This window comes from Ursus americanus, chromosome 36, assembly GCF_024610735.1.
Source record: "Ursus americanus isolate L20-20 chromosome 36, mUrsAme1.1.p, whole genome shotgun sequence".
NCBI lineage: Eukaryota > Metazoa > Chordata > Mammalia > Carnivora > Ursidae > Ursus > Ursus americanus.
The window spans coordinates 24,681,616-24,705,514 of NC_142162.1; the positions used below are offsets into that span (position 1 = coordinate 24,681,616).

At 40.9% G+C, this 23,899-nt stretch overlaps 1 protein-coding gene across 2 annotated transcripts in view; it reads right to left on the reverse strand.

Annotated features, from left to right (window-relative positions):
* Positions 1-23,899, reverse strand: part of INO80 (INO80 complex ATPase subunit) — a 129,966-nt gene that overhangs the window by 15,152 nt on the left and 90,915 nt on the right. For both annotated transcript variants that reach the window (XM_045771011.2, XM_045770995.2), the window contains exons 26-29: positions 23,099-23,324; positions 18,647-18,774; positions 8,901-8,995; positions 2,224-2,296 (exon numbers count right to left, since the gene is read on the reverse strand). In XM_045771011.2, coding sequence (XP_045626967.2) covers positions 2,224-2,296; positions 8,901-8,995; positions 18,647-18,774; positions 23,099-23,324 — 522 coding nt within the window. The remainder of the gene's footprint in view (positions 1-2,223; positions 2,297-8,900; positions 8,996-18,646; positions 18,775-23,098; positions 23,325-23,899) is intronic.

The window sequence follows — 23,899 nt, forward strand, 5'->3', positions numbered from 1 at the left end:
CAAAGCCAGAGGGACATATTTAAAACCCAAGTCAAATCAAGTTACCTCTCTGTTCAAATTTTTCCAGTGGCCTCCCATCTCAAAAGTCTTACTAAGGCCCATGAAGCCTTCCACGATCTGCTTCACAACACTTATCTGACAACCTTTCCCCCTCATCCTTCTGTTCCATCTACAAAGGGCTGCTTGCTATGGCCTGCTCATGCCAAGCACGTTCTTGCCGCGGGGTGTTGCAGTTATCTCTTCTGCCTGGAATGCTCTTCTTTCTGCCAGATACATGCTTGGCTTGTTTCCTCACTCTCTTCAGATCTTGGCTCAAGTGTTGCCTTATCAGAAAAGCTATACCACTGCGTATAAAACAACCACCCCCGATCATGAATGGGGTCTTGAAGAATAAACAGAAGTTTACCAGGTGGAAGAGGCACTGAGCGAACAGTTCATGCAGCGTTTTAATACAGTATGGTACGTTCAGGCACAAAAAGTCAATCATTATTTCTGGAACGTAAAATTCTGGGAAGGGGGAAGTCAATCTGGCAATCAGACTGGAAAGGATAAAGGCCACAAAATGAAGGGCCTTGTATGCCATGTAAAGGAGCCTATCCTTTGTCTTATAAGATGATGGAGATTCCCTGAGAATTTTGGGTAAAGGGAGTGGCATGGTTAAAAAAGAATGGTATAAATAAACCAAGAGAATAAATATGGGGCTGGGGGCTGAGACTGGAGTCCAAAAGATTCACTAGGAGAAAGTGGTGACTCCTGTACTCACTGAGAGTATGACTAAGTTAGGACTATATGGAATGCTTAAAAAATAGAGCCAAGAAGCAAGGAGTAAAAAGAAAGCCAAATTTCTGCTATCTGATGTGACACCACCTCAGAGAACCCACAAGAACACACCTACCACCAATGACAGCCTTGCCTTAGGATGACCGAAACTGATTATGTGCATGTTAGATCCAGCCTCTACCTAGGTAGGCTTCCAGCAGTCCTCAGGCCCTGAAGCCTTGTGGAAACCTGGTTAACTGGCTGATGAGCTTAACATGCCAAGGAAGGTACAGCGGAGTCCTGTGGCTGATATTCTACTAGGTGATGTCACAATCTGCTTTTCTTTCTCGAAGTCAGGCGGCTCTACCATACAGCAGGAAATAAGGAGAGGGAGTGGGCACAGCCTAGGGGTGCAGACTAGGAAATACGAGCTCTAGTTCTAGCTCTGCAGCTTGTGAGTCTACTCAAGCCTCTTCCCCCTTCTACCTCATCTCTCCATGACCCTCCAGAGTTTGCACCTTCATCCCATTTCTGGAATTTTCATGCTCTGTGTTTCACAGAGAAGCACCACAACAGCCACATAAAATGCCGTTTTATGTCATACTTGCTACAAAACAATTTCCCACTTATGCATTTTTATGTCTCAAGGTTACTAAAATTGTAATTAAACATATTTGAACACTGGGAATAATTCTGAGATTCAAAAGGAATGCTCTTTTCCATTTTAGTCAACTGAAGTATTCTTCCAAGGAGACTGGGTAAGAAAGGATAAATAATTTGATACAATGTCTTTATTTTATTTTTATTTTTTTTAAAGATTTTATTTATTTATTTGACAGAGACAGCCAGCGAGAGAGAGAACATAAGCAGGGGCAGTGGGAGAGGAAGAAGCAGACTTCCAGCAGAGGAGCCTGATGTGGGGTTCGATCCCAGAACGCTGGGATCACGCCCTGAGCTGAAGGCAGATGCTTAACGACTGCGCCACCCAGGCGCCCCTATTTTTTAAATTACCAATTTCATTGCTCTCCAACCACCTTTTGAAGTTTGGGATTAAAAAGTATGACTTCCTCCCCTGGTGGAATAATGCATAAGAGCAATAAAACAATCATTTCAGATTTGTTCAGTTATAGCTACTAAGAAAAAATTGTTAATCCAGCCAGATTATTTAAGTCTGTTTATTCACTGAGGTACTCCAAGTGTCTAGAACAGTATCAGACACATAGTTGGCATTCCCTAAATATCTGTTGAATGAATGTGTAAGAAACTTATTCACAGAGAATGGACAGAAAAGTCCAGAAGGAAAGCTAAAATGTCTTAGTTCCAGCCAAAATGCAACTATTGTCTTTTAACATAATGAGGCAAAGAAATAAAAAGTGTGACCCAAAGCGAAGGGTAATACCAACTGGACAACATATTTATACTAGAAAACCTGCACATCTGGTATGTTGTGTTCTCTTTACTTACTGTATCTGCAGCAGTGAGATTGATACCCAGTCCTCCAGCTCGTGTGCTTAGCAGGAACACAAAGATGTCATTCCTGCAGAAAAGGGAAGAAGATACGTTAAAAGGGAATACTAAAAGAGAAAGACAGCATGTGACAAAAGACAGGGATCTCTGAAAACAGAATAGTGTCCAGGGCTAGAAAAGGTTACCCAGGCCTGATCCACATTCCTTGACACATTGTACCAAGGTGCTCTGATGTTAAAATGAAATCATGGCTGTCATCTTCTAATCTGCAGATATACTTCTGCTGCCCACTAATACTGACAGACTCATAGGCAATGTAATTACAACATGTAGCAAATATAACAGAAAAATATGTTATCATGGAAGTAGTTATGTAACAGTCATAGTTCAAACAAGTCAAACCATTCCTAGTTCATACAGAGGGAACAAAAATCAGTATTCCTTGGTGCTTCCCTCAGGAGTCATGACTTTCAATAGTTTGGGAACTAATGATTATAATTCCAAAAGTACTCATTTTCAGAAGAATAAAGTCAGTTCCAGAAAAATGACCCTGAGGTCAGGACTAAGACACAGCTCAAGACTTCTATATCTTAAGCTGAACTTAGGATCAATCTATGGAGACAGGCTGGAATTAAAGTACTTTTTAATGAATGGCAACATAACCCTGATGGTTAGATATAGTTGTCTTGACATCCTTCGTCCTTTTACAGAATTACAAATAAACCAGTAGATGCCACTGCCACTCATTCAGACAACAAATATTTACTGAACACCTTCTAGGAACGAGGCCCATGTCAGATCACAGCAAGCAAGCCTGGACTATAAGATATATCTATGTACACACATACAATTAAGGGCTCAGTTTGAACCCAATTCTTGCATATTTTTAAAGACTCTCTTGCATTTTCATGTTCTTGCTACCCGAGGTTATTTTCCAGAACATTTGAGAGAGAAAGGAACTCCATTATACCTAGTGAGCAAACTTTACAGTCCTTTAAATCAAGCTGCTAATCTCTTTTCTCATGATTAAAATGAAGAGTACAACTAGAAATTCACTTAGACCAGTGTTATTCAAATTGAAAGTCACACCTGGTCATGAAATTAGTTTGGTAGATCTGGACCACATTAAAGAAACAAATTAAAGAAAGGAACAGAACAGATTAGAAAATATTATAACACAGGGGCACCTGCTTGGCTCAGTCAGAAGAGCATACGACTCAAGTTTAGATATGGCATAGAGGTACTAAATCCCAATGTAAAATGAATTTTATTCTGCTGGTTCCCAAACCCCCTTAAAAACAAAGGAAACACAGTGGTATCAGGATGCTCTCATTCCCTGATGCTCTTCTTCCTTGGTAAAGTCATTTGACTGCTGAAGGTCTGTTTCCTGGATTATAAAATGAGGGTGCTCTGAATATAGCTGAAGTGACTACGTGATGACATATCAACAGTAAACATGAGTATCAGTGAAGGAACTATTTTGAAATTAGCCTCCTGATTAATCACTAAGCTGTGCTGGTCCTAGAGAAATCTGTCCATTATTTGCATTTAGTTAAACACAAGGTTCCTAGAGGCAGGAATGATAACAAAGTATGTCTGCAGGCCTGTTATAAGGCCAGATATTCCAAAAGCTATATACTCCCACTGAAGTTCTACTAGTTTATCCTTGAATTTTATCAAGTTTAATATTTCATAATTTTATTTAATTTATAAAATGTCCTCGTTTATAGTTAATACATATAGGGCAAACCAAAAAGTTAAAAGACACATGCTGGTTTGCAAACACATTTTCCCACAGATATGAGATAATGTAAATGGAAGCTTGATACCTCACAGCCCAGAGGACAGTATCTAACCACTGTGAGGCTGCAAATAAAAACCAATTGAACTTTCCAGGGGTGTACTAATCTCTACAGAAAAATTCTTCCCTCTCTGACCCTGAGAAGACTGCTCCTCCCCATACTTCTCTCCTGCTTTGGTGGATACAGAAGCAGTGGTCAAAGGCTGCTCTTCAATACCTGTGTGGAGCTGGTGGAACCACCCAAAGGCTAGGACTCTTGCTAACTCCTAAAGAAGTTCAGAGCCTGAGCAAGGGGTAGGCGTGGGGGAAGGGAGATGAGACAGGGAGGGAGGTAGAAAGCAGTTAGGAACTGCAATATACGGAAGAGTAGAGGCAGGGGTGCCTGGGTGGCTCAGTCGGTTAAGCATCTGACTGTTGATCTCAGCTCAGGTCTTGATCTCAGGATCGTGAGTGAGTTCAAGCCCCATGGGGCGCCTGGGTGGCTCAGGGGGTTACACGTCTTCCTTTAGCTCAGGTCATGATCCCAGGGTCCTGGGACTGAGCCCTGAGTCAGGTTCCTTGCTCAGTGGGGAGCCTGCTTCTCCCTCTGCCTCTGCCTGCTGCTCCTCCGTTTGTACTCTCTCACTGTCAAATAAATAAACAAAATCTTTAAAAGGGGGGAGGGTAGAGGCAGAAAGATAGGTCACTTCCATAGTCTGGACAGCCAGAGGTAAGTCCCCAGCTATGGTAATCAATTACAAACAGGGACCATATGTAGAAAAAGCAGTGAAGGGAATCTAGGTAAAAATAAATCAGTAGCAAAACTTAGAAATGTAACAGTGGAAGACACCTTTTTCTGGATATTAATTATGTATTGAAAAGATGCCTTTTAATGATAAGGTTAGATGGTAAGCAGCAAGGTTTGATAACTTTATCATATTGAAATGGAAAGATAAGGATTATGGAAACCTTGGGTTGTTAAAATAAACTACTGTCCATCCTAGAACACACTGCTGGATCATTTATAAACAAAAACATCTAAATCAAACTGCTGAAAAATTCCTTTCAACTTAATAAATCTAGTATTGATAATGTGAATTACTGTTTTGGGGGCTCTGACTAAAGGGAAGAAAACAGACTCCCTGAAGGCAACATGATGGTCTGGGTGCCCTCTAGGGGGCTGAAAAAGAATTTCAATTCAGGGTTTCCGCTGCAACAGGCCTCAGCAAGCAGGCTTCTGGGTGGTCTGTGAAGGAGCCTATGAAATCACGTAGCAAAGACATGCTAAGGTCTCACTCTTATTCTTGTTTAAGGACCCACTGAGGCCACTCTGCACCAAAATACCCAAACAGTCCTGGGCATGCAGCCTGACCGACTGTAATGAAGACTTGCTCAATGACTGAAAAAGAGCCAGAATGAAAGAAGAGGCTGGAACTCTACAACACTCTCACCAAGGAAGAAAAATTGATGCTACACTAACTTTTTCTCATGTCTTCCAAAGGGTCACTCTGAGGGATCAGATGTTGGGGGGGAGGGGGCTGATCCATTTGGTAAATGTCATGGGGTAGGAGGAAGAGAAGCAAAGGCCGAGGCACTCCAGAGCAAAGACCTTGTGAATGGCTTCTAGGATCATGCACTGATCACATGTTCTGAATGTTGCCCAGTCAGGACATCCTGGCCAAACAGTCTTTAGTCTCAGTCGGACTCTTTCCTGGAAGGATCCCTCATAAATAAATCTTGTATGAAGGGAATGTAAATGGCTTTTTATAGGAGTTCTTGTTTACTCTGGCTGACCTTTGAGCCACAGGGCTCTTCAGTTGAAACTACATTTTTTTCTTTTGATGTCTTTTCATTAATAATAATGAAAATATTTGGCAAGGCATGCTTTTTTGTTTTCAAAAACACCTGTCTTTTTCTCTATATTAGGCTACATAAGCCACTCAAATTTAGAAGTTGATAACTTCTTCCCATTTGGAGGGGTCTGCTGGATAAGCTTCTTATCAGCATAGGCACAGTTCAAACTCTATGTATGAGAAGAAGAGATTATGTCCTACTCATAATTCCAACTCCAGTCCACTACCTACACCTCATCATGTAGGCAGGGAAGGAGACATTAGTCTGTTTCTTTTTTTTTCTCATTTTGCCTATTATTAGACACAGGTGTTAAATTGATGATTACGCAAATGTTGAATCTTAATAAAAATCACTGCTCCCTAAATAACTCTCAAGTGTAGGGTCTGGAAGCCTAAGTAAGGTTTCCCAAGCAAGCTGTGTAAAGCAAGTATTTACTAAACACATCCAATATAATTAATGGTGAAAATACCCTTCTTTTAGAGCTAAACTTTTCAGAACTATTGTGCGATACTGGGATTGCCTAAACAGCTGTTCCACAAGTTAAATAGAAGTTTTCAGAAGTAATAAATCAGATACATCTACTAGTTCTTTCCACTAAAAGACCACTGTAAAATATACTTAGCCTGGGATCTCATGTCCGCTGGGTCAGCTAGAAGAGCTGTACCTCTATAATTCAGAAGATTGAAATCACTATAAATCAACATACTACAGAGCTCTGGTCGGACTCTAAGTTGGCAGAACTTTCTACAGAGCAATGTGATAATTTGCAAAGTCTTAAATATGCATATCCCTTCACTAAGTGATTTTCCTTGTCTGAATCTCTATTAAGAAAATTAAAATGGTGATAAAACTTTGTAAACAAAGATATTCACTCAACATTTTAACAAGAGAAATTTGGTATAAATATACAGTGTAATGGAATATCAGTCATTAAAAATGATTACAAAGACTTTTTAAATGATACGCGAAGATGTTTAATATATATTAAGTGGAAGAAATCAGGATACACAATCATATCTACAATATGGTATCAACATGTAAATACAACCACACACATATTAAAGACCAGAGGGATATACGTAAGAGTTGAAGCAGGCAAGGAATAAGTAAAACATGTTTCATTTGATTTCAGAATCAAGAAAAGACTAAGGTCAGCTGGTAAAAAATTTTTTGTGGGGGGCGCATAACAGTATGATGGGGTCTGGAGACACTACAGTTGACCCTTGAACAATGCAGGAGGGTAAGGGGAGCCAATCTCCTGGCATAGTCGAAAATCTGGATATAACTTTTGACTCTCCAAAAACTTAACTATTAATAGCCTACTGTGGACCAGAAGCCTTACCAATAATATAAGCAGTTGATTAATACATATTTATTTTTATTTTTATTTTTATTTTTTTTTAAAGATTTTATTTATTTATTTGACAGAGATAGAGACAGCCAGCGAGAGAGGGAACACAAGCAGGGGGAGTGGGAGAGGAAGAAGCAGGCTCCCAGCAGAGGAGCCTGATGTGGGGCTCGATCCCAGAACGCCGGGATCACGCCCTGAGCCGAAGGCAGACGCTTAACCGCTGTGCCACCCAGGCGCCCCTGATTAATACATATTTTGGATGTTATGTGTATTTTATATTATAATCTTACAATAAAATAAACTAGAGAAAAGTAATTAAGAAAAGCACAAGGAAGAGAAAATACATTTATAGCACTGTTTTATATTTACTGGAAAAAAACCCATGTATAAGTGGGCCTGCACAGTTCAAAACCATGTTATTTGAGGGTCAACTGTATCAGACTTATACATGTCTAAAATAATCAATTTAAGAATCTGCCAATAGCTTCTGCTAGGTGAGAAGCTAGGTTAGGCCATCCACACAGTTCCAACAAGGTAACCAAGTGAAATAGGTTCAAAGCAGATCTTCCCCCTCCTCCCCCTCCATTGTTCGTTACACAACCACTCGAATTCTGCCGTATAGTTTCAACTTAGGAGTTCCTGGCTTGACTGTAAGACTGTAAACCAAAACGGGGTTTTTATCTCCTTACTCGTGCTTCATTATAAAGCAGCATGCAATAGCAGAAATTATCAATCAGAGGGCACTCTATGTTGAACTATGAATTTGCTTTAGGCTAAATTGTTTTATATCTGACGTAAACCATGCTTTAAAACTGAAATGAAAGAAATTAAAAATTATAACCTAAATACAAATGACTATGTGCTTACTTTTCTTCCTAAGAATTTAAAACTTAAATATTAACAAACTATGCGATTCAAGTCCAAAAATCCAGAATTGTTGTGATTTATAGCACACTAAGATCTACTCTAGTTAGTTATTCCAGGTCTAAGGAAGAAAATTCAAGGGTGGAGGTCAGCAGCCCTGTTCCTGGCTAGTGGAGCCTGGCTTTCTCCTTGGAGGGAGCAGTAACCAGACTCTGCTTATTACAGTGAGAACCTGCACTTAGGATAATTATGGCTCTGTAAGCCATCAGCATCCAGCAGGCGGTATTTGAGATTTCATAGGCTCATTATCAGGTGGGAGAAGTACTGTAACTGAGAGCTGCCAGCTGAGTGGACTGTGCACCACTGCGCTCTGCCACACTGTAGTATTACTACAGTGCTCGAGGGAGAGCAGGAGAAAGGAAGGTATTTTTCTTTAAAATCCACTATAAGTCAATATTCAGAATAGCCACTGTTAACATTTAGAAATATAGCATTGTGGATTTCTTTCTACATATATATTATCCATATAAAGGAGGAGGATCTTGGTTCATACACAGAAATCATTTCTTTTATTGCCCAAATAAAAGGGTGCTGATTTGATAAGAAGGCATATTTTGAATACAAAAATTATTGAGTATTCATTTTCTCTCTCTCTCCCACACACACATAGATCTGAACCAATATAAACCGATTTACCTACCTCTTAAAATGACTATATCATGATTGCTTAACAATATGAGATATGTTGACATTTCTTTTAAACTCATCATCTTAAGCACTAAAGGAAAATCAAGTGAGAATTTTTGTAATTTCTATTAACGTTACCTGTTCTGAAAATCAGCAACCATGTCCCGTCTCTCTGAGATCTTTGATGAGCCATCAAGCCTCATGTAGGTATGCTTCCTGTAAACCATGTATTCCTGCCAATCAGAGTAAACAAACAGAAGTCAGATGCAAATTACTGTATTCTAATTCCCACAATCTCTACCCACCTTCCACCTCATCCTTACTGGGGGCAAGTCATTATATCCTGAGTAAGAAGAAAGTAATCTCAAAAGTAGAAGAACTTAACTTGTAAATGAATTTATTGCCAGTATATGAAAATTGGGCGTATTGTGAAGACTACAGCCACCCTCAATTTCAACTTGGAAACCATCATATTCCTGCAGATTTCAGTAGGTTTCATAAAAATAAACCAACAAAATAAAATGAAATTTCCAAACAAAAATGGCCTTTCAGTCAGCGACCAGATATTTCTCACAGCTACGGAATATCTAGTTTTCCTTCCCTAAGTAACTTGCCCTAGTGTTTTTCTCCCCAACATATCCTTGCTGACCAATATCCTTGAGTTTACAGCCTAAGTTTCCTTCTCCCAGCAGGGCACGCATCCTCGTTAAGCGAAGGCTAGGCATCAGAGTGAACAGAAGACAAGATAACTTTCCATGGCAGAGCATGTTCTGGACATTACCTGTAAGAGGAATTACAATTTTAAAGAACGGAGAAAAAACTTCAAGAGATGCAATGGAGAGAACATAATGCCACTTTTAAAAGCTGCAATTCCTCTTACAGATGATGTCCAAATGAGCACTGATTTCCTCTTTCCTACCCGATTATATGGATTACATTTCAAGAAGTCCATTTGTAGAGGAACCATTATCAAAAACGCAACACAGCTGCCCATTTATAAGGAACACCATGAAACAATTATTTCAGTTCTAAAGTAATTTTTTCCTATTGAAAAAGACTAGTTATTTCTACATTTGGGAGAGTCTGTGTTAATTCTCTATGGTCAAATGTTCATTTACTGCAATATTCTCTTATGTAGCTCTTATTACACCTGGCTGGGTATCTGAGCACACAAGGTTGCTACAGCTGGGGACGGCCAGTACAGTGCATGTGGCAGCCCACTCTCAGAGCAAGCAAGTACCAAAACTCCTTTAATGGCCTGACAGAGGTCTCTGGCTAGAGTACCTATGAGGCGGGACTGGTTGACAAAGTACACAACCTCATCGAGGTACACATCTTCATTGTGGTTTGTATATATTTTTACTATTTTTTTCTTTCCGAAGTGGCTCTTTAAGGGCTTTGATAATCAAAGCGGGATAGAACATATTCAAAGGAGAGTTTCAAGTTCAGATTTAGTGGTATAGCGGTATAATGGGACTGGATTAATAGAAGAGTAAGGGGTGTTTTAGATAAGGAAGGATTCAGGAAAAAAGATGAAAAATGAGAGCATGAGGATAGTCTTTAGAGACTAGCTATAGCTTGGTAGCCAATCCAATCAGGGATGCTGCCATCCAGAACGTCCAACTAACTAGATCCTACCCAGAGATATTTGCACGTTGGACTTCTACCACAAGGTGGGCTTTCTGCACAGGCACTCTTGCCTTCTGAACCAGAACTCCTAACCTCAGTGAGCACTGATGAATGAATCTTCTTGTAGAACTTCCTGTTGACATCAGTTATATGTCAAGGTCAGCATGACACCAGAGATACTAATCCTGGACCATAATCAAACCAACGCTGATTACAGAGAGCCTGTTACTGAGGCAACAGAAGTGCATCTTTTCCGTTTACTGCTTTAAGCCTTGGCTCTCCTACCCAGGGGAGCAGTGGGATTTCAAAAGGCTTAGATGAGTTTAGATCCGATTTCAGTAAATAGCTTCAAAACAACAAGTAAATGGACATGAAAAAAGCAGTTAAAAGCAGAATAGAGGAACGTCTACATCCTCACACCACAGAAAAACAGCTAAAAGATAAAGGCAGAGATTAAAAAAGCAACTCAGTGTTTCCTTCATTCACAAATTCTGGCTATACCAAAGCTATTTTAGATGTGTCTCTACAATTCTGGGTGGTTTAGAAAAGACACTTCATTTAATCTGGAAAGAAATGCCTCGCTTCTTTCAAACTCTAATTTCAAGACCTCAAACTCTAAATTCAAGACCACTTCTATGCTTAGTTCAGCTTTCCTATGATCTAAAAAGGTCTAAAGATTTAAAAATCAAATTCCATTTTGTTACAATCAGAACACAAATGCTAACAATAAATGATAAGTCATAGCACTGTGGATATTTATGTATATTTATATAATCTCTACACCCAATGTGAGGCTTGAACTCACAACCCTGAAATAAGAGTCACATGCCCTTCTGACTCAGCCAGCCAAGTGTCCCTTGAAAGTTTATTTTAAAAATCTATCTCATATATATATATATATCTCCATCTAACAATCTCTACATCATAAGGTTTTCTAAGATCCATTTTAAATAGTTCCAGTCATGCCCCAACTCTTTGTAGTTCATTCCCATGTCTGAGGACCACTGCTGGCTGATTTTACTATACTTGCTGGATGACTACTATGGTCTGTAGGAACTGTGTCATGCTTAACACTCCTGTGCATTAAAGAAGGCTTATGGAACAGAAAGATGAACCATTATCCAGTCCTTCCTTACACAAGGTACTCTGTAGATAACAAGGCTATCTCTTATCCAAGTCCCTTTTGGTATTTAGGAAAGACTTAGAAAATGATCCACCAGTATGATTAAATTTCCTGGAGCCTGGTAAAGCAATTCTTTTTGCTCCACTTAAAGAAGCAAAGAGAGAAGAGAAACCAAATATAGACCTTCTTCTTCCAGAAGTCTCATAATTTAGTATCCTCCTTTAATTAGATAAAATGAACATGAGTACTCTCAAGTGGATTCTTGTGGATCAATAACTACTAACCAAAGTAAATTCTAACACTGCTTGAACTAATAAAATAAAAATTATGGCTTTTAACATTTAGGAAGTCTTGAGAGCTATACAGTCCTAGTAGATACTATTTTTAAAAATTATCGAAGAAGCCAAAGGGGTTATGGACAAGATGTACTCTTGGTATTTGAATAGTGATTCTCAACCAGGATTAAAAATACATGTGCCTGGACCCACCCCAGGGATTCAGACTCTGTAGGTTTGGGATAGGGCCCGGACTGGTTTATTTTTAAAAAGCTCAAAGATGAGTGCAATAGATACCCTATATCTGCAGCTGAGAACCACCACTACAAAGAGAAGGCAGGACGGGGTCCCTCAGAATCTTGCTATTGCAGCACGGCCTTCAGATGAGCCGCACTGGCAACACCTGCAATTTGTTAAAAATGCAGAATTGAGGGGCACCTAGGTAGCTCAGTCAGTTAAGCATCCGACTCTTGACCTCAGCTCAGGTCTTGATCTCAGGGTTGTTGAGTTCAAGTCCTGTGTTGGGCTCCACGCTGCGTGTGAAACCTACTTTTAAAAAAAATGCAGAATTGAGGGATATACCCCATAACTAATGAATCAGAATTTGTGTTTTAACATGTATTACTTATAAGTACATTTAAGTTTCAGAAACACTGTTGCAGAATAATATCCTTATACTATTTTAAAAGAACTGGAACTTTTTCTTTTTCCAAGTGAAATCTTGTATGAAACCCCTCTAAGGGCTCCTGGGTGGCTTAGTTGGTTAAGCATCTGCCTTTGGCTCAAGTCATGATCTCAGGGTCCTGAGACTGAGCTCTGTGAGGCTCCCCTGTTCAGCGGAATCTACTTTTCCCTCTCCCTCTGCCCCTGCTCATGTTCTCTCACTCTCTCAAATGAATAAATGAAACCTTAAAAAAAAAAAAAAAGAAACCCCTCTAATATAAAATTCATAAAAAGCATTATTATTCTGGTTGATGAAGAAGGGGAAGTCCAGGGCCCCATCTGCTTAATCTCTACTACGTTTCCTGTCCTCTATCCCACACTACCACTTTGAAAACCACCCCTGGAATACACATTGAGACTAGTCGTCTCCGGATCAGATCTGTAAATCACTTTTAAAGCAGTAGCTGCAGAGGTATCAGTATAATTCAAACTACTTTCCACAAGTACCACTCGCTCCTTTAAAGTACATTAAATAAAAGCAAACATTCACACACCCAGTGGTGTCTTACAAGGGACCAGGTTCATCTTGAAGGAGTGGTGATGATGGTGGCTAGCATTTACTGAGCATTTACTAAGTGACAAACACTATTCTGTACATTTTACCTGGTCCTGCCTATCTAATCCTCACTATAGTCGTCTTTAAGATAGGTGTTGTTATCGGCCCTCCCACATAACAGACGTTAAGTAAGGTCTCTAACGTTACATAGGCAGCAGGTAATGGAGCTAGGATTGGAACTCAAGTTAATTGGTGCCAGAGCCTCTGGCTTAATCCCTTTACTGCTTTCCACATGGAACTGAAGCTCACCACCACCAGGGAAAAAAAGATGGTTGTAGTGTGTCGGGGAGAAGCCACATAGGGTTAATACATGTTGTTCATAACCTCCACCCACTATCATCATAAAAAAAGGATAACTGGGCATTTGAAAAAAATAAAGGCAAATGTTTGTACATCTTTAACTTGAACCTTCCGTTAGGAGTCTTCTTTTCTATTTCAAAGATGCCTCTGCTATTCACTTCAACCCAATTTCACTCTCCCAAAACAAACTGGGGGAAAGACTCAGTATGATCCACAAACCTGCAGAACTGGTGTAACTACTTCCTGAACATGCCACTTTCCATCTTTGGGGTATATCACCAGCAAAAAGTAAGGTTCCTCTCACAGTCTCTATTACAGTTATAATTGCACCAAATGAGTGAAATATGCAGCCACCCTTCCCTTATCTAATACAAAGAGTCCTGTGGAGCAAGACCTAATTACAAGGCATACATAGGCCCATCATAATCTGCCTTCACCCTTGTCTCCTACACCATATGCTCCAGTCACACTGAGCTAGTCTGCCCCAAATGTCTTATACCTTCCCATCTCTGTGCCTTTTTACATCTGGCTTCCTTAGTCTGGAATGCCCTTCTCGCTGATGGTTAAAATTCTTTTTTTTTTTTTAAGATTTTATTTATTTATTTATTCGACAGAGATAGAGACAGCCAGCGAGAGAGGGAACACAAGCAGGGGGAGTGGGAGAGGAAGAAGCAGGCTCATAGCAGAAGAGCCTGATGTGGGGCTCGATCCCATAACGCCGGGATCACGCCCTGAGCCAAAGGCAGACGCTCAACCGCTGTGCCACCCAGGCGCCCCTGATGGTTAAAATTCTATTTAAGTTCAGTTTAGAAGTTACTATCAATGGGAACCCCTCCTCAAGTGACCCAGTTAGAAATAAACGTATCATCTTGCTCTCCTCAGTTCTGTTTTTTTTTTTATTTTTTTTTAAATTTTTTTTAATAAAGATTTTTATTTATTTATTTGACAGAGAGACAGAGACAGCCAGCGAGAGAGGAAACACAGGCAGGGGGAGTGGGAGAGGAAGAAGCAGGCTCATAGCGGAGGAGCCTGATGCGGGGCTCGATCCCAGGACTCTGGGATCACGCCCTGAGCCGAAGGCAGACGCTTAAGGACTGAGCCACCCAGGCGCCCCTATCTTCAGTTCTGTTAATGGTTCATTTTGGGCACTGGTATCAGGGTACACTTGACAGTTGTGTGTGTGTGTGTGTGTGTGTGTGTGTGTGTGAGATATCCTCCACTAGAAACACTTCTTGAAGCCAAAGACCACATTTAACTTATGTTCACATCTGCCTAAGCACAATGCCTTCCTCATGCTCAGCATGAAAAGAAATGAAAGAAACAGAATATGGTGTGGTTGGAAGCTGACACACTTCCTTCCATCATTCCTAAAGCCTAATCAAAATGCTAGTTAACAGTGACCCCAATTTGCTTTTCATTCCGTGGGGCAGTTTTAGTACCCAGATTCCCAGTATGCTCAGAATCACAGTTCCCAAAGGTAGCTGGGAGTTTTAATAGAAGCCAGCTCATAAATGATAGAACGTCTGTTCAGGATAAATCCTATCCAAGTGAGGTACTTGTTGACTGGGCAAGTTATACAACCTAGCGTCTCAAATGTCATTAGCTACAGATTATCTGGATTTAATTCTGTATTGCACTATTTTCATACACTGGTGCAATACAAAATTTGTCTGGGTTTCAGTACTTAGCAATCACACCACATACAGTACCAGCTGGCTGACCTTTCCCAGTACTTTTGTATTGGATAGAAAATACTGACACTTATTTCCTTTAACTACAGACTCAGCTGCTTGATGCAACAGGAATGAACCTCAAATGAGACAACGCAGAGATGATGTAAGTCATCTGTAGTGAGTTAAAAGCTTTCTGCAACTGTCAGAATATGGTGGTAGAGAGTGGGGAGGTTCCAAACTAGGGTAAAAATGGTGGCGGTAGGAGTTTTGTCTGACATCCAGCTGGATACCACCATCCCAACTGCACAAAGGCCATGTCTGCTTTCACAGTACCCCACCAGCAAAGACCCTACAGGTGACTCAGTAAATGTAAAATAAATCCGTAACATAACATTTAGTGATAGCATAACCTCCCCTATCTATGACTTTGACTACTCCCTGTGGCACACTAAAAATTCCTGGCCCTGGAAGTTTAGCAGTCTGCTTTTTTATCCCCTATCCAGAAATAGTATTTAGATACCATGGGAAAGAATAAGACATTTCTGAATACAGAATTCTATTTGGAATAAGATCTGATATATTCATAAGAAACTTAAAATCAGATTTTTGCCCAAGAGGAAGAGGCTATTAATCACTTCAAAAAAATACTGAGCAAATACTAAGTGCCCAGAACTAGTATTTCTCCCCAAATGGAAAACTGGTCATACAGAAGTATGTGGATTTTTACCGTCTTTTGGTTCTTCTGAGTCCTAGAAACAAAGAGCCAAGGTGAAGGCACAGAACAAAAAGCCCAAAAAGGCTGTTGCATGAAAGAGATGCTGATGTGCTCTACAGTTTGAACACAACAGAGCTTCAATTCCCCCACATGAGTTTCTTACTTCTGATCTACTGGAAGCTTTTCTTTCCCTCTTTGATATACAAGGTATAAGATGTCAAGGTAAAAAAGAGAATCCTGAAAAAAAAATTTTTTTTTAATCTAAAACTAACCAACCAAACAAAACCCACAACACATTTGAGAATGAAGAAGCAAGGCAAGGGTTAAGGTATTTTTTTTTAAAGAAAATGTCAAGTGTACTCAAGGGAAAGCATCTATACAGAAGGGCCTTTCTATAACATGACCCTTAGGTTCACATGCCAGGTCATGTTTTAAAGCTGAAACACGGCTCTAATGAATGTTTACAGTGAAAGCTTCTATTATGACAATGACTAAAAAACCCAGAGTAACTCTTTGAAAAGGTAAAGAAATGCAGACCTAATCCTGCATTGCCATTATGATCCACAATACATTTACATTCCAATAAATAATTAGACATATATTAAGCACTGCGGGCATTTTAACTCCATGCCCACAAAATAAATTTTGAGGATTTAACCCCCTGAAATACAGAATGTAGTTCATATGAGTAAACAATATTAAAACAAATAGAGAGAAAAAAGAAAGGACAAATGAACTTTTAGGAAATGTAAATGTTCAAGGAAAAAGAACAGTATAGTGTTAAAAAAAAAAAAACTAGACAACAGTTTCAGTAAAAGACAACAGTTTCAGTAAAAACAGTTTCAACATTTTCTGGCTTCAGCACCCTAGATGCATGTTATCCATACGGCTAAGGAATGTTAGCAGCTGTGAAATTCAGTTTTCCCTAATTTAGAATTCCCCATAGAGAGATACAACTATATTTAGAGAAGATTCTCAGGCTGCCATGTTTGCACAACCTACCCAGAACGTCCACATCCTCACAAACCTCTCCCAAAAACCTGCTGGATTAGAAAGAGATAGGAAGTGACCCTGGTGGGTAGGGTTTACAGCACTCATCCTGAACAAAGCTCATTATCATACTTTGAATCACTCATTTCGGTAGTATTTCGGAGTACCTAGAAGTGTGTAATATATAGAATGAGGAACTCAAATGTAGGATTGTATCAGATTTAAACCATCTACACTCCCCTTCAGCTCTCAGAGCTAGCTATTTTTTGGTAGCTTACCCCACTTACTCTTGAACTTTCCTTTAACATGAAGCAAATTTTAAGGACTCCAAAATACACCAACATAGTCTTGGGGGGAAAAAAAACAGATCCATCACTTCCCTTACAAAATCTTTAGCATACTGCTTTTTCTGTAATTCACAACAATGCAAGATCACTCCTTCATCTGTACTTCCCTTACTCCTCAGGACAAGGCAAGTGCACTTTAAGAGGATCCCACTGAAGGAAAGTTACTCATATTGTTTGGGCCGTTGGCATCATTTGGTTTGAACAGAACATTAAAGATGCAGGCAGTCCTTTTATTCTGGATTACTGCTGTTAGGACCTTTAACACAGTTAAGATCTGCATCAAACACAATGGTTTAATTACTTCTCTTACAGTGGTTTACTGCCACCAATAAGCATTTTTCCATCATTTAGAAATAGGTGACCTATTCTATAGGACAAAACAGAAAGTTCAGCCTGTTGACAGCATTTGAGGGGCTAAACACTGGGTTAAATGCCAGACTTAGTGATTAAAGTGACCTCAAGTATCACGTGCTATGTCTCTTGCTAAAAGAAGTTGCCAGACTATTAAAAAAAGCCTGCTACCGAATTACCAAATTATTGACCGAGAAATTCAGCAAGCCAGGCTTGGCTTCCAGAAACCAAAAACTTCTTCCCTACGCTAGCCTTCATTCCTTCTGTGTTGATATGTTCCCTACTTCCTTATTCCTAGATAGGGGTAATCATGGTCCAATTTCCACTTATTTACTACCAGCTAGTCCCTGGAGTAGCAGGGTTACAACAGGAAGCCTTAACTATAAAAAGCCCATCGAAAAATATGCGAATATTGATACACTACTTACATTCGGGTGCTTTAGCCCCCCGACCCCAGCGGCTTTCCAACTTTCTAGCACTAAACACTAACTCTGGTGGTTTGTGATTATTTGTCCTCAGTTTCACTCTCCTATTTCCTTGTCCATGACTTCCTCTCCCTTAAGTAATTAACCTTCACTCAGACAACATGCAGAAAGAAGTAACTGAAGAAACAGAAGCTGCCCTGCACAGTAAAACAAGTTGTATCTTTCAGCATAAGCCAGTGGTTGTCAACTCTGGTTGCCTATTAGAATCACCTCAGGAGCTCTTAAGTATCCTGATGCTTAGGCCTCATTCCAAAGTTATTAAATAACAATCTCTGAGGATGGGACAAGACATCAGTATTTGTTAAAGCTCCTCCAGGAGATGCAATCCTGAGCCAAGCTGAGGCCACTACTTTAAGTCAGACTGAACAGCTGCTCTCTGGTTTTTTATATAGGGGCCTGAATCTTGTTTTCCATACAGTATTTCAGAGGACTTCTTAAGTAATCCCTAAACTCTGATCTCCTTTAAATTAGGGAATTCCTTCCCTAGTAAAGGAAGGAGTAGGTGATATTCTATTTTCACTGGAGTAGGGAAGGAGGTAGAAGTCCTTTGCATATTCTCTTATCTGCCAAGAGCTGCTTCTCCTCCCTTTATAGACAGTAAAATCACAAAGACAAGTTTTGGGTTCCCATTAAGTAGGACGGACATTAGTCATAGACATCTGATTCTTGCAAATTAAATGTCAAGGTGTCCTAGGTCCCCAAGGTTCCTTCTCCTACCTCCAGCAGGTCTATCATCCTGGTCATCTGGGAGTAGATAAGGACCCTATGTCCTTGAGACTTGAGCCGAGTCAGGAGGACATCAAGGGCATACAGCTTTCCACTGTCAGTGATGAGGCTCTCCTTGCCTGGGGAGAAGAAAAGGGGGGGGAGGAGGGGGAAACTGTATTTAATTGAAGCAGCAAAATCACTCACTGCAAAGCTGTATGTAGCCAAAATTACTACAACCAGGATGCTTGTCATCATGAGAGCAGGAAAGTAACTCTAGAGAAGAATGCAAGCACTGTTAAGTCAAGATCCAGTGGTGCTCTGGGAAGAAGTATCCTGAAAGAGGGAGGTGTAGGTTCCCTTCCAACAGACAGTTCCCAATCAGGTATCTGCTGCTAAGACAACTGAAAGCTTCCCTGCTCCACGTCCTTACTCAGGGGACAGCAGGTACACGTGGACATCTAAGAGTGAGGTCCGTGTCGTATCTGTTCTAAATGACCTGAGAAACTTGTTTTTCCTTCTTCATCCTATCTCTAGATATCTGTTTCTGCTAGATCTGTGGCTAAATTGTTTACACCTCCTGAAAGCATGAAAACGTAGGGAAACAAGGGCTACTCTTGCCTGTCCCTGGAGAAACTTAAATACCGAGAAATGCAAATACGCATATCCACTCCTGCCTCTCTGTTTAAATCCAAACTCCTTCTCCTGGATGATTTCAAATAGGTTGGCTGGTAAATGTCATTATCCTAAACTGTAATTCAATAAAGACACTAAGGTTTGTTCAGCTTCTCAGAAGGACTGACATTGGGTTTCTGTGAAATGGAAGCTGCTTTTACTCACTAACCTGCGCTTTCTCTTTCCACTTCCCATTAAAAAAAGAAAAAAAACATCTTAGCCAGAGATCTTTACAGAGCACTTAACTCTCAAATTTTCATCTTATCCATTCAGTATCATTCAACTCCCATCACATTTCAGGAAGTAGAGTTTCCTGTTTGCAGACTGGTCCATAAACATGCCCTGAACAATCGCTGCCACTAAGAGGGGGAAGAAATGAGGCTGAAGGAGCTTGGAGATTTAAGAGTATATGTGGAAGTGGCTGTGGGATGCAAAAAGGGAGAGACAAAAAGGATAGAGAGACGACAGACAACTAACCACTAAAAGTAAAAAAGGGAACTATTAAAAAAACATACAGTCTATGCCTAGTTTCTGGGTTCGAACCCATGGTTTTTTCCCCCTCAGAACTGCAGAGGCTGACTGTTGAGAGCAATCCAAGAGTTCTCAATGGATATTTCTCTGTTCTCGCCACTATTTGCCAAGTGCACAATCATTGTATAAACCAAACGAGAACGGATGTGCTGACAGCACCATAACAAATCATCAGCCACTCTGTTTTTGCTACAAAGCCACAGGCCCTGGATGTTTACTCCTCTGCACTGCTGCCTGCCTTTTCCCACCTTCGGAACGCTGCCAGGCCACATCTCTCCCTCCACCACCCCCTCCCTGATGCTGTGGCACACACACCTTTGTTCAGCCTCTTTGTTTGGTCCTGTTTAGATTATTGAAATGCTCTTCTTTTTGTTGATCTCCGTACCAACACAATCAAATGACTGCAGCTGGGACAGAACCAAATGCGAGGCCCTCTCCCTGGCACCAGACACGGAGGCCTGTATGAATTCCAAGTCTGATCAGGCGGCTACACTATCCTAACAACTTCAACGTTTTCTCCTTGTCACAATTACCTTTCTCCTTTAATTGGATTCCCTGGGATCCCTCAATTTTGGTAGCTCCTAAACATTCCCCACAGAGCTACCAATCAGCTTTAGACAATAAGTTTCTTTCTTTTTTCATTAAAAGCACAGGAAGGTGGGAAAAGAAAAAGAGAATCAGTCGCTGAGTAGAGTGGGCAAGCTAAGCTCATCAGATTTCTTTTTTTTTTTTTTTTTTTAAGATTTTATTTATTTATTTGACAGAGATAGAGACAGCCAGCGAGAGAGGAAACACAAGCAGGGGGAGTGGGAGAGGAAGAAGCAGGCTCATAGCGGAAGAGCCCGATGTGGGGCTCGATCCCATAACGCCGGGATCACGCCCTGAGCCGAAGGCAGACGCCCAACCGCTGTGCCACCCAGGCGCCCCAATCATCAGATTTCTGCAGCCTGCTTTTCTCTCTCCATTCACATCTACTCTCTCCACACAAATATTTTAGTGTACGTAAATCTGTCTCATGTCTGCATTTTGAGAAGTTTCATCTCAAAATCATGATTCAATGGCTTTCAGACATTCCTGCTTCCCACATCTCCTTTCCTCTGTGAACCAGAACGACCTGATGCTAAGAGAGGCGACTCAGAGATGAAGATGCACACAGACTCTGATGCACCTGAAAGAAGCAAGAGCGGTGCCCGCTGTTAGCTGTTACTGTGTACATGGGAAGCGAAGGCGGGTGCACTGGATTTCTCTGGACTACCCTGAAAGAAAAGGCCTAAGCAGAAAGACTGCAGCAATAGCCTTCGAATACTGAAGCAATGAACAGGATTTCTGCTTCTCTGTTAAGCATGTTAACTCAACAACCCAGTACTTGTCCTTAGAAAGATAGGCAGAAAAAATGGGTTTCTTTCCATGCACACATTGCTATCTTTTGGGCCTGGCACCCATTACCCAATTTTTAGGAGCTACCAAAGTTGCACCGGACAACAGCACCACCTGTTGCTAAGCAGGGCACAGAGCCAAAAAGAGCACAATTCCCTAGAAATTAGGCTGATTGTGCCAAGTCAAACCTCTCTTTAAAACAGGATCTCAAAAAATGTTGTACAGACCTATTCTACTCTCTTGCAATAATTTCTACGATCCTATAGTACAATCTTTCAATATTTTCACTCAGACACGAGTTCTTACTGGCCGCAGTGTAAGAGCCTGCTTAGGGACAAAATGAACATATCCCATGGCAGTAAAACTAGGCTAATAGAGGAAATATCTCCTTTTTCCAAGGAGAGGAGACTTTTGAAAGACCATACACCTTTCTCCTGGTCAAACAGGGAGATGCATTCAAGATGTGAAATTCAGGAGATTCTGGTCTTTCGGGGACTATAATAGAACCAATCTTTCCCAAGGAAACAGAAAATGTAAAAGTACAGAGAAAAAAAAGAGATAAAATACAGGTTCCAGTGACCCCGCAGCCCCCCACCCCTCACTGCCCTGCCCCAGCTAGTCTACAGAGCACAATGGGGTCAGTGAGGAGCTGGTTGGTTCTCACAGTAAACAGCCAGTGAGGCTGGCGCTTTTTATCGATGCGAAAAGAACTCAGACACTTCCTGCTATTTAAACAAGGTCCATTTTTCTTTCAAAGAACAGGAAAAGCCACAAGAGATTCCCACAGCGCCAGCAATAAGCCCTCTACTCCTGTACTGGGAACTCAGGAGCCAGAATTTGAAGAAGGGAGAAAGAAGAAATAAGGTGTTGTCTTGCTTCTTTCAACACCTGTGCTCATCTTCTGCCTGGGACTCGATGGCTTCCAGACCTGCTGGATTTTAGTCCTCTATTCGCATTACTAACGTAGGCCTGCTTTACAACTGGGCTTTCCCCTTGTTTTCCAACAGTACACCTTCACCCCCTGCCTTCAGGTGTTTTAAGTCCACTAGCAGGCCGCAGACTATATTGCTCTTACAATCTCACAATGGCACCTTCTAGTTCAAAGCACCCCCACAGCAACTACCAGGCTGACCCAGTCCCCTGACGCTTGGCAGAGTCTCTCTTCTGAACGCTCAGCTCTAGTTTACTTCCATTATAACCAGTAAAAAGAATACAATCAAAGTATCAGAGAACCTGGACAACCAAAACTAACATGGTAGCTCTCAACTACCACTCCAATCTGCCAGCAGGTGTAAGCAAAGAACATAGCTTATGAACCCTGTGTTCAGTTTCCTTAACAGTAGTCTCACTAAAGCAAAGATGAAAACCTAGTTTCCTTTCAACCCTCGACCTTGACTCTACGAGGTCTGGGAATCTGCTAGCATTTTGGCACAAAACACACTGTTTTTCTTCTGGTTATCATTCAGATCTCTAGTGCTCCGTGCAGGACACTGTTTATGCTACTTCAACTAGGCTTTCTGCGAGTGACGACATTCTCATTCACCCTGCCGGCAATGGCACAAGACAACTGTACTCACTCGACCTGAAGCCTTTCCTACCAAGCTTATTTCTTGGTAGAAAAAAAAAGCCCCCCCTTTTTTTCCAAGGGTGGCATTCCTTTCTCAGTTGTAAGCTTGTCAAAGGAGAGTACGTAAGCACAAATCTAAAAACATTTCTCTCTTAAGTCATAAATTACTTAAGTATTTTTACATATAAAGTTAGTAAGGGCAAAACAGGAAACAAACCCCAAGAACTTTGAATACCAAATATCTAAAGCCATCTCCTCGGTTCCTCTTCCCTTGCCAGAGCTGGGAACACATTCCAAGAGAACAGAGAACTTACCTGGAATTCTGATGAAAGACCAGCCATTCTGAGGCCTGATGCTCCACAGTCCTCCAGCTGGTTCTGGGAAGAACTGGGATCGTCGATTTAGCCAATCTGCTGCCAGTTCAGGGGCCCCATTTAACAAACACTGCTTGGCTGCCAGACTCCCTCCTTCTTTCAGCACTCGCCGCTCATATTCTGCACTTCGGTCATTGCAGTAAGAATCCAATGGCACTGCGGTAACCTGCAGTGAGATAGTCACATGAGATAGCTCTTGCACATTTTCTACACCCCAACTTTGAAATCAGACAAATGTGGGTAATTTTTAGGCTAGTGGTTTTAACTTCCTTGTTCTGACAAATAAGCTGCCCCTAATTACTGACTTAGTGAGCTGGTCCAAGTAAAAGGCCAACGTCTTATAACATAAATCTGCAGCAAACTAAAGATCCCGAGTGCTGGAGTTTGCAGGAAAACTAGGATACCAGGTCACGAATAATTCTACCACGGTTCTGTGTATTTCTGATCCAACTCTGCCACCTCCCCTCATTGCTGGATGGTGTTTTTCGCCAAGTTCTGTTAGCCATACACAGAATGGGGAGATCAGGAAGGGAGCTGGAGCTACGCAGTCATTACTAAAGAACGAACAGAGGTATTGGCCTGGTGCATTTGAAACTATCTTCAATGTTTTTGTGGCAAAGCTCCCAAGTTTATCAAGACTTCTTTCTCCTCTTTCCTGACAAAGCTGCTAACTGACAAACCTAATGAAATATAAGAGAACCTTTCTTTCAGGCCATAAGCTGGGATATGGTGGAGGAGGGT